Source organism: Salmo trutta, chromosome 29, assembly GCF_901001165.1.
Source record: "Salmo trutta chromosome 29, fSalTru1.1, whole genome shotgun sequence".
Taxonomy (NCBI): Eukaryota; Metazoa; Chordata; class Actinopteri; order Salmoniformes; family Salmonidae; genus Salmo; species Salmo trutta.
The window spans coordinates 3199195-3211235 of record NC_042985.1 but is presented as its reverse complement, the minus strand read 5'-3'; the positions used below and the strand labels follow the sequence as shown (position 1 = coordinate 3211235).

The following is a 12041-nucleotide window of genomic DNA, read 5'->3' as shown; positions in this document are numbered from 1 at the left end:
GTTAGGGGCCTGGTACGGCTGGAGTTTAGGGTAAGGTTTGGTGTTAGGGGCCTGGTATGACTGGAGTTCAGGGTAAGGTTTGGTGTTAGGGGCCTGGTATGACTGGAGTTCAGGGTAAGGTTTGATGTTTGATGTTTGGGATAGCTATCTGACCATGCATGATGTGCTGAAGGTTTGGGCGGGTGGGGAGAGAGAGGACTGTCATAGGAAGAATGATCTTTCTACAGTGTAGAGAGAAAATAGACCACTACTGCCCTCCGCTGGCCTAGCAACTCTGTTACACAGTAAGGATCTGCTCTCTGCTGGCCTAGCAACTCTGTTACACAGTAAGGATCTGCCCTCTGCTGGCGTAGCAACTCTGTTACGCAGTAAGGATCTGCCCTCTGCTGGCCTAGCAACTCTGTTACACAGTAAGGATCTGCCCTCTGCTGGCCTAGCAACTCTGTTACACAGTAAGGATCTGCTCTCTGCTGGCCTAGCAACTCTGTTACACAGTAAGGATCTGTCCTCTGCTGGCCTAGCAACTCTGTTACACAGTAAGGATCTGCCCTCTGCTGGCCTAGCAACTCTGTTACACAGTAAGGATCTGCCCTCTGCTGGCCTAGCAACTCTGTTACACAGTAAGGATCTGCCCTCTGCTGGCCTAGCAATTCTGTTACACAGTAAGGATCTGCCCTCTGCTGGCCTAGCAACTCTGTTACACAGTAAGGATCTGCCCTCTGCTGGCCTAGCAACTCTGTTACACAGTAAGGATCTGCTCTCTGCTGGCCTAGCAACTCTGTTACACAGTAAGGATCTGCTCTCTGCTGGCCTAGCAACTCTGTTACACAATAAGGATCTGTCCTCTGCTGGCCTAGCAACTCTGTTACACAGTAAGGATCTGCTCTCTGCTGGCCTAGCAACTCTGTTACACAATAAGGATCTGTCCTCTGCTGGCCTAGCAACTCTGTTACACAGCAAGGATCTGTCCTCTGCTGGCCTAGCAACTCTGTTACACAATAAGGATCTGAATATTGTGGAGAAATGCAGTAAACGTTTGGGTTTGGCCTACTGGCAAGTAACCAAAAAGCATAAATGTATTCACTGATTCCTAATTGGCTGACTGAGACATCAATCGTCCCCTCCCCAGTGTAAGCATTCTGTCTCCCGTGGCATCCTCAGGTGGGTGTTACACTTTGGCAGTAAATAACATAAATATTCTACTGAATTACCCAAACCTGACTGTAAACATGAGGAGGACTGGCCACCTCTCAGAGCCTGGTTCCTCTCTAGGTTTCTTCCCAGGTTTCTACCTTCTAGGGAGTTATTCCTAGCCACTGGGTGTTGCTTGCTCTTTGAAGATTCAGGCTGGGTTTCTGTAAAGCACTTTGTGACAACTGCTGATGTAAAATGGACTTCACAAATTAAATTGAGAGCATGTTGCTGTTCCAACTCACCACCCAGAAGAATGTCAGAGCCTGGTACTGCCCTATAGTAGAGTATATAATAATATAATAACTCACCACCCAGAAGAGAGTGTCAGAGCCTGGTACTGCCCTATAGTAGAGTATATAATAATATAATAACTCACCACCCAGAAGAGAGTGTCAGAGCCTGGTACTGCCCTATAGTAGAGTATAATAATATAATAACTCACCACCCAGAAGAGAGTGTCAGAGCCTGGTACTGCCCTATAGTAGAGTATATAATAACTCACCACCCAGAAGAGAGTGTCAGAGCCTGGTACTGCCCTATAGTAGAGTATATAATAATATAATAACTCACCACCCAGAAGAGAGTGTCAGAGCCTGGTACTGCCCTATAGTAGAGTATATAATAACTCACCACCCAGAAGAGAGTGTCAGAGCCTGGTACTGCCCTATAGTAGAGTATATAATAATATAATAACTCACCACCCAGAAGAGAGTGTCAGAGCCTGGTACTGCCCTATAGTAGAGTATATAATAATATAATAACTCACCACCCAGAAGAGAGTGTCGGAGCCTGGTACTGCCCTATAGTAGAGTATATAATAACTCACCACCCAGAAGAGAGTGTCAGAGCCTGGTACTGCCCTATAGTAGAATATATAATAATATAATAATTCACCACCCAGAAGAGAGTGTCAGAGCCTGGTACTGCCCTATAGTAGAGTATATAATAATATCTCACCACCCAGAAGAGAGTGTCAGAGCCTGGTACTGCCCTATAGTAGAGTATATAATAACTCACCACCCAGAAGAGAGTGTCAGAGCCTGGTACTGCCCTATAGTAGAGTATATAATAATATAATAACTCACCACCCAGAAGAGAGTGTCGGAGCCTGGTACTGCCCTATAGTAGAGTATATAATAACTCACCACCCAGAAGAGAGTGTCAGAGCCTGGTACTGCCCTATAGTAGAATATATAATAATATAATAACTCACCACCCAGAAGAGAGTGTCAGAGCCTGGTACTGCCCTATAGTAGAGTATATAATAACTCACCACCCAGAAGAGAGTGCCAGAACCTGGTACTGCCCTATAGTAGAGTATATAATAACTCACCACCCAGAAGAGAGTGTCAGAGCCTGGTACTGCCCTATGGTAAGGTATATAATAATATAATAACTCACCACCAAGAAGAGAGTGTCAGAGCCTGGTACTGCCCTATAGTAGAGTATATAATAACTCACCACCCAGAAGAGAATGTCAGAGCCTGGTACTGCCCTATGGTAGAGTATATAATAACTCACCACCCAGAAGAGAGTGTCAGAGCCTGGTACTGCCCTATAGTAGAGTATATAATAATATAATAACTCACCACCCAGAAGAGAGTGTCAGAGCCTGGTACTGCCCTATGGTAAGGTATATAATAACTCACCACCCAGAAGAGAGTGCCAGAGCCTGGTACTGCCCTATAGTAGAGTATATAATAACTCACCACCCAGAAGAGAGTGTCACAGCCTGGTACTGCCCTATAGTAGAGTATATAATAATATAATAACTCACCACCCAGAAGAGAGTGTCAGAGCCTGGTACTGCCCTATGGTAAGGTATATAATAATATAATAACTCACCACCCAGAAGAGAGTGTCAGAGCCTGGTACTGCCCTATAGTAGAGTATATAATAATATAATAACTCACCACCCAGAAGAGAGTGTCAGAGCCTGGTACTGCCCTATAGTAGAGTATATAATAATATAATAACTCACCACCCAGAAGAGAGTGTCAGAGCCTGGTACTGCCCTATAGTAGAGTATATAATAATATAATAACTCACCACCCAGAAGAGTGTCAGAGCCTGGTACTGCCCTATAGTAGAGTATATAATAATATAATAACTCACCACCCAGAAGAGAGTGCCATGTGCCAGAGCCTGATACTGCCCTATAGTAGAGAGCACACTGAGGATAAGACAGGCGAGCACGATGAGGAACCTGCAGGACAGAACAACATTCAAATCACTTTATGTATGACGTGGAGAGGTATATAAAACAACGCAGAGTATGTGGAAAATGATTGAAAGCAGTCAAGAGAATACACAGACGCCCCCAAAAGTTACATATTGGAGCTTTAAAGCTGAGAACTATGACTTAAAACACTTGTGGTGTTAACCCACTTTAAGCTGAGAACTATGATTTAAACACTCGTGGTGTTAACCCACTTTAAGCTGAGAACTATGATTTAAAACATTCGTAGTGTTAACCCACTTTAAGCTGAGAACTATGATTTAAAACACTTTTAGTGTTAACCCACTTTAACCTGAGAACTATGATTTAAAAACACTTGTGGTGTTAACCCACTTTAAGCTGAGAACTATGATTTAAAACACTTGTGGTGTTAACCCACTTTGAGTGTTTGTTTTTCTCAGTCATAAGCCGACATGATGTTCAGTATCTATCCTTCATGAGCCACTAGGTGTGTTTGACTGTAGAGTCAGTTTCTCTGTGCGTACCGTGCAGTGTGCTAACAGGGTAGAGCAGTGCAGCAGTGGGCCTGTAGCCAGTAGAGTAGCTACCTCAGCTGAACTCAGGCCTCAACTGACGTGGACTCAGTATATGTGTCACCAGATCAAACACACCTTCTTCACACCAAACATAAAGACATTCTGCACACACACACACACACACACACACACACACACACACACACACTCTAATGCCACTACCATGCCAGCCCCTGACATTCTGAAAGGACAACAACATCCTGTCATTCTATTTGATCTCAAGGTCATACGTTCTTTTTCCAACAATCAGACCACTGTGAGTCCTCAAGAGGACTGAGATAAAGAGCTTTTCTTTGTACAAGATAAGGCTACAAGCTGCTACAACACAACTGAGCCAGATACAATGCAGATGACGTTGTAAATGTCCATTTCCACCCCTTGACAAGTTGTCTGACGTTGCCTCAGTCATTAGGAATCCTATTGAGATGATATCTAGCAGTTAGTGTAGGTCTACACCAGTGGCCAGATAGTAATGATAGACCTACCGTATGAACCTATAGCAATACTAAGATAGAAGCCCTGGCCCCCTCAACTAGCCTCCTTGCTCCTGTCAAAACACTTTCCAACTGTTGGTAATACACAACTTACTTGCATTGATGCAAACTACAGATGTAGGATCTTAATTTGAGCCAGTTTGCTACAGCAGTAAAATAATCCTGCAGCAACAGGACATGTGAATTATTATGTGGATTACAATTAATGGACATTTTTGTTGGGTTTGATACATTTTCCGTTAGGGCAAATCAAGTCTGAACTTTCAAAGTGGAAATTACAAACTTTAGAAGCCTTTTTAAAACTCAAATACACTACTGGTTTGCATTTCCTGCTGTGCAGGAAAATTATCTACAACAAAAAGAGTGATCAAATTAAGATCCTACATCTGTAGGGAGAGGGGTTGCTGTTTTGTTTGCAGTTAGTGTTTGTTCCATTGAGGCCCTTATCACCTTACGGCGTGTCCGGTGTGCTTACTGATGACTGGTCTGGAATCCAACCACCTCCCCACCACACAATTTCCACTGGATATCATAAGGTGAATGCACCAATTTGTAAGTCGCTCTGGATAAGAGCGTCTGCTAAATGACTTAAATGTAAATGTAAAAATAGAACAGAGAAGAAGAGGGATCCACTGTGAAGCAGCCAGTAGAACAGAGAAGAAGAGGGATCCACTGTGAAGCAGCCAGTAGAACAGAGAAGAAGAGGGATCCACTGTGAAGCAGCCAGTAGAACAGAGAAGAAGAAGGATCCACTGTGAAGCAGCCAGTAGAACAGAGAAGAAGAGGGATCCACTGTGCAGCAGCCAGTAGAACAAAGAAGAAGGATCCACTGTGAAGCAGCCAGTAGAATAGAGAAGAAGAGGGATCCACTGTGCAGCAGCCAGTAGAAAAGAGAAGAAGAGGGATCCACTGTGCAGCAGCCAGTAGAACAGAGAAGAAGAGGGATCAACTGTCCAGAACAGACTATGGGAGGCACACAGTACTACATAGAGCCATGGCTACATGGAACTCTATTCCACATCAAGTAATTGATGCAAGTAGAATCATTTAAAAAACAGATAGAACCTTATGGAACAGCTGGGACTGTGAAGACACACACACACACACACACATGCTAACACAAGCACTCTACCCACAAACACATGGATGTTGTATTGTAGATATGTGGTAGTAGAGTAGTGGCCTAAGGGCACACACTGAATGCGTTGTGAAAAGTGTTATGAAATGTAATGTCATGTAATATTTGTAATTGTATATCATTACCTTAATGTTGCTGGGCCCCAGGAAGAGTAGCTGCTGCCTTGGCAGGAACTAATGGGGATCAATAATAAACCCCAGGAAGAGTAGCTGCTGCCTTGGCAGGAACTAATGGGGATCCATAATAAACCCCAGGAAGAGTAGCTGCTGCCTTGGCAGGAACTAATGGGGATCAATAATAAACCCCAGGAAGAGTAGCTGCTGCCTTGGCAGGAACTACTGGGGATCCATAATAAACCCCAGGAAGAGTACCTGCTGCCTTGGCAGGAACTAATGGGGATCAATAATAAACCCCAGGAAGAGTAGCTGCTGCCTTGGCAGGAACTAATGGGGATCCATAATAAACCCCAGGAAGAGTAGCTGCTGCCTTGGCAGGAACTAATGGGGATCCATAATAAACCCCAGGAAGAGTAGCTGCTGCCTTGGCAGGAACTAATGGGGATCAATAATAAACCCCAGGAAGAGTAGCTGCTGCCTTGGCAGGAACTAATGGGGATCTATAATAAACCCCAGGAAGAGTAGCTGCTGCCTTGGCAGGAACTAATGGGGATCCATAATAAACCCCAGGAAGAGTAGCTGCTGCCTTGGCAGGAACTAATGGGGATCCATAATAACCCCAGGAAGAGTAGCTGCTGCCTTGGCAGGAACTAATGGGGATCCATAATAAACCCCAGGAAGAGTAGCTGCTGCCTTGGTAGGAACTAACGGGGATCCATAATAAACCCCAGGAAGAGTAGCTGCTGCCTTGGCAGGAACTAACGGGGATCCATAATAAACCCCAGGAAGAGTAGCTGCTGCCTTGGCAGGAACTAACGGGGATCCATAATAAACCCCAGGAAGAGTAGCTGCTGCCTTGGCAGGAACTAACGGGGAGCCATTATAAACCCCAGGAAGAGTAGCTGCTGCCTTGGCAGGAACTAACGGGGATCCATAATAAACCCCAGGAAGAGTAGCTGCTGCCTTGGCAGGAACTAACGGGGATCCATAATAAACCCCAGGAAGAGTAGCTGCTGCCTTGGCAGGAACTAACGGGGATCCATAATAAACCCCAGGAAGAGTAGCTGCTGCCTTGGCAGGAACTAACGGGGATCCATAATAAACCCCAGGAAGAGTAGCTGCTGCCTTGGCAGGAACTAATGGGGATCCATAATAAACCACAGGAAGAGTAGCTGCTGCCTTGGCAGGAACTAATGGGGATCCTTAATAAATACAAATAACATGGGCTTTACTGGCCCCTATATAGTGGGCTGTGTGGGCCCTATTGAGCTCTACACAATACTGTAAGCATCACATCTCCAAGCTCCATGTATTATTGATGGGCAGGATCTCTTCCAGTCTACTGCGTCTGCAGGGGGTAGCAGGACAGAGCAGAGAGGGGTAGACAGCAGCACTGTGTACAGGTAATCACATCATAAGGTTTTACTATCCGCCACTCTCGATGATAGACCACATCTAAGGCAGGTTGGCTTGTGACGTCATAGACGGCTGGCTTGTGGAGCGAAGGGACAATGTGATAGTTTCATGTGGCAGTGTCACTGTGTCGGGTCTCAGTCTTCCTGTTATATAGCTCAATCATTGTGAACGTCATGACTCAACAATGTTTAGTGGAGTCTAAGGATCTGAAGGTAAATGTATGTATCCAACAAAATGTTGCCATGGCATTATTCATGGAAGCATTGTAAACAGCATACAGTAAGTAGCACAAGCACATAGCTTGAGGCAACATGCCAACACTACAGAGGTCATGGTATAACACAGACACACACACTCTCTCTCGTGGGGGAGGTCCTGCAGTCCTGATAGCACTCTGTCTGGAGCGCTCACTCTGGCTCAGTTATAAACCAATGTTCATTCCTGCCTCCCACTCTTACAGTTACACAACAATGAAAGAACATTAACATTACATTAGAGTAATTTAGCAGATGCTAGGTTCCAGAGTGACTTAAAGTTGGTGAATTCATCTCAAGGTAGCTAGGTGAGACAACCACATATCACAGTTAGAAACTGTGTAAGTGAAGTACATTTCAGATAAAAAAACTAAAATGTCAGGACAGGCTTGACATGGAAACAGAAAACAATGTATACTTTCCAAAAGTCGACAACAACAAAAAATAGACAAGGTGGGATCTTTTTGTGTCGGTAAAATGAATTATTATGCGAGAAATTTAATTGGAAATGCTTTTATGTGCAAATATTGATCTAATAACCATCAGTAAACTTTGAGTCACACGATGACGTTGTGTGGTCCTCCTACTACGACTCGTCTTGAAAGCATGCAGTGTATTAGGCTACAGATGAAATCAATTCTGATAAACTTCACAGGTTGGTGAAAGTGCAAAGTGATGAGTTTGATTCTCTCCCAAAATTCTCCCCCAAAATCAAAGGTCTTATTCTGGTGACATGATCATCGATGCTTAGCTGCCATTTGACAAATAAAAATGATCTTTCACTTTTGTCCATAATAATCTCATCATGTAATGTTGGCTATGCGTATCTGCGCGCTGTTGGCTAGAGCACACCGTGCCAATACTAGAGTATTCTAGTATTGGCTCTCTACATAACGCAACATTTTTGTGAGGAAACTATCACAGTTGAAAATACGATGGAAATCAATGTCATTTGTATTTTTTTATTCCGTAAATGGAATTTAACCACGAAAATGTATTTTTATGTGCACTACGTCATCACGCACAGCCTTTTTATCTGCCACAAGTAAATTTGATGGAAACACATATCTGGTGGGAAAAATTAGGATTTTAGAATATTCGCATGAAAAACTGTCGCCAATTGGATGTACACCTAGCTATAGTAAATACTTCCCTCATTAAAGCAGCTATCAGCAAAGTCAGTGGTAGTAAGAAAAGACAAGTGTGAGTTTAGTGTAAAAAAAAGTAAAGGTTATACCTTGCACCCCCATTGGAACGCTAGACGTTACCTTGTTAAGATGGTTTTGGCTTTGTAAAGTTACTTAGAAAGTTAGAACCCAACTGTCCAGACTCTTAACATCTGATATGTCACAATTAAGACAGTGCTGTGATAGGCCTTTTAACAGGTGAGGAAAATACTGCCTAAATACAAATTCATCTATTAAGTAGTTGTTTAGTAGGCAACATTTGCAGAAACAAGGGGGCATCTGTAGTGGTGGTCCATTGGCATCCAGTTCTATCAGGACTATCTCTGCCCTGATGCATCAGGGCTATCTCTGCCAACATGATGATAAAGGCTGGTTTCCCCTGGACAACATGATGATATAGGGTTGGTTTTCCCTGGACAACATGATGATATAGGGCTGGTTTCCCCTGGACAACATGATGATATAGGGCTGGTTTCCCCTGGACAACATGCTATGATATAGGGCTGGTTTCCCCTGGACAGCATGCTATGATATAGGGCTGGTTTCCCCTGGACAACATGCTATGATATAGGGCTGGTTTTCCCTGGACAACATGATGATATAGGGTTGGTTTCCCCTGGACAACATGATGATATAGGGCTGGTTTCCCCTGGACAACATGATGATATAGGGTTGGTTTCCCCTGGACAACATGCTATGATATAGGGCTGGTTTCCCCTGGACAACATGCTATGATATAGGGCTGGTTTTCCCTGGACAACATGATGATATAGGGCTGGTTTTCCCTGGACAACATGATGATATAGGGCTGGTTTCCCCTGGACAACATGATGATATAGGGCTGGTTTTCCCTGGACAACATGATGATATAGGGCTGGTTTCCCCTGGACAACATGATGATATAGCGCTGGTTTCCCCTGGACAACATGATGATATAGGGCTGGTTTCCCCTGGACAACATGCTATGATATAGGGCTGGTTTCCCCTGGACAACATGCTATGATATAGGGCTGGTTTCCCCTGGACAACATGATGATATAGGGCTGGTTTTCCCTGGACAACATGATGATATAGGGCTGGTTTTCCCTGGACAACATGATGATATAGGGCTGGTTTCCCCTGGACAACATGATGATATAGGGCTGGTTTCCCCTGGACAACATGATGATATAGGGCTGGTTTTCCCTGGACAACATGATGATACAGGGCTGGTTTTCCCTGGACAACATGATGATACAGGGCTGGTTTTCCCTGGACAACATGATGATAAAGGCTGGTTTCCCCTGGACAACATGATTATACAGGGCTGGTTTCCCCTGGACAACATGTTGATATAGGGCTGGTTTCCCCTGGACAACATGATGATATAGGGCTGGTTTTCCCTGGACAACATGATGATACAGGGCTGGTTTTCCCTGGACAACATGATGATACAGGGCTGGTTTTCCCTGGACAACATGATGATAAAGGCTGGTTTCCCCTGGACAACATGATTATACAGGGCTGGTTTCCCCTGGACAACATGATGATATAGGGCTGGTTTCCCCTGGACAACATGATGATATAGGGCTGGTTTCTCAGACACAGCCTAGTCCTAGACTAAAAAGTCTGCTCAACTGAGAATCTCCATTGAAATATACAGTATTTTTAGACCAGTCATAGGCTTAATGTGTGTCCAGGAAACCAGCCCATGGAGATTGACAGAAACTCCATGTTCAGACAAAACGGTCAATACTACATAATAGCAGTCTGACGTCAGTGATGTTCATTAAATACTGAAGTGAGTTTGTTCAGCTGTATAAATCTACATATAGTCTCAATTTTATAGCCTACAGTGTAAATCAGTAACATAATTGTACCGTTAATCACGTGTATAGTATTGTATTAGGACTACTAGAAATAATCCAAAGGATAGCCTAGTGTCATGCCCTTGAACTGCTTTGAAACATTTGGCACTTGGCAAAACGCCCACAAAGCACTTGGCATGGTTGAAAAATGCAAGTAATGTGTTCTTGTTATATCAACGTTATTCATCATAAACACTCACACCGAGAAGTGATACACGAAGCATTTCCACCCAGATGGTCTTTCCAGAAAGTTATAAGCGCGTCCTTGAATGTAAGCACGGCTGACGATAACTGGACGAGTTGTGCTGTATACGGACATCCGGGGGTTCAGATTGAGCCCGGGTAGGTGAGACACCGACGGTCGAGTGACAGTTGTGTGAATGGTGATGCCCTCGGCGTCACACAGAAACCTGTTGTTAGAAATAAGCGCCCCAGGTTGAGAGGCTGACGCGGCTTGTGACATCTCAAACTCCGTCTGTTTTCTCCCATGTCCCGCCACCATCGAGGACCTCCGTATGTTATTCAGGACTTCATTCCTCTGGGTTGTCTTGTCTGGAGACGACATGCCGTTTGTAGCCTGGTTTCTTTTCTAATCAATGGGACGGACACACGCTTTAGTCTCCGTCTAATGCGGACTTGGTGGATAAATGAAGTGGGACAAAACAGAGCCTGCATGCGGTGAGCGAAAAAAAAAAAAAACGTACTAAAGCCGCTGCCTTGTCGGATATGTCTCGCTGACCGCCGCTTTCCCGAAATCCTATTATAATAGCTTACATTGGTAGAGCAAGTATCCGACCCATGTTAAATTACGGAAGAAATGTCCCCTACCCGTTGCTGGACGGTTAGACGACTACTTATCGTCAGTTGACTTACTTGTGCGTGCTTGTTTCGCGCTTGATCGCACAAAAGGGGAGGCAGTGCCCTCTGGGCAGCATTGAACAACAATAATTTGCAGCTGTGAGTGTTGAGTTGGTGAGTGTTGACCCCTCAAAACAGCATAGACCAACAGCACTCACACACTCTCTCTCTCTCTCTCTCTCTCTCTCTCTCTCTCTCTCTCTCTCTCTCTCTCTCTCTCGCCCTCTGTCGCTCGCTCTCCCCCTCTCTTGCACCCCTCTCTTTCGTTATATCTCTCTCTCTCTTCCCCCCCACACGCTTTTCCCATCTCTACCAATTAACTCCACGAAAGCATACCATAACCTACTGGCAGTTTATGTGTCCTGTAATGATATGGCAGCTGTTAACGTAAGTAACAATACCATGCTTGACCGTCTCTGTGTAAAGGTACAATGCGGAATTCATTTAAATGACCTTGACCATCCTTGATAGTGAACGAGGGACACTGGTTTGCTTGCCTTATACAAGGGTTGTAATTGAGAAAAGTAATGTGGCTTTCTAGCGATGACAGGTTCTGTTGTCAGGTACACATTAACCTACCTGACCTGATGACATGAATGTGAGAGAGCACTAGCCTACTGCTTTTTGATGTCGGTTCAGTTTCGGTTCGATTATTTAAAAGATAATTATGGTTCGGTTTCGATCATTATGTTGGTTGAATGCTGTAACACAGAATAAAACTATTAATACAAGACCCATGATGGTGGTGACTGTCCATTACTG

General features: G+C 44.3%; 1 protein-coding gene across 5 annotated transcripts in view; it reads right to left on the bottom strand.

Moving 5' to 3' along the window:
* Window positions 1-11389, bottom strand: part of kcnq1.1 (potassium voltage-gated channel, KQT-like subfamily, member 1.1) — a 35487-nt gene extending 24098 nt beyond the window's left edge. For 3 of the 5 annotated variants that reach the window (XR_003870362.1, XM_029720560.1, XM_029720561.1), the window contains exons 1-2: window positions 10622-10939; window positions 3310-3400 (exon numbers count right to left, since the gene is read on the bottom strand). Coding sequence is in view for 4 of the 5 variants with exons in the window: in XM_029720560.1 (XP_029576420.1) it covers window positions 3310-3400; window positions 10622-10923 (393 nt within the window). In the remaining variant the exon portion in view is untranslated. Of the gene's footprint in view, window positions 1-3309; window positions 3401-10621; window positions 10940-11294 lie in introns of those variants that run through there. The other 2 variants (XM_029720562.1, XM_029720563.1) reach the window with 2 other exon arrangements.
* Between the last annotated feature and the right edge of the window lie 652 nt (window positions 11390-12041).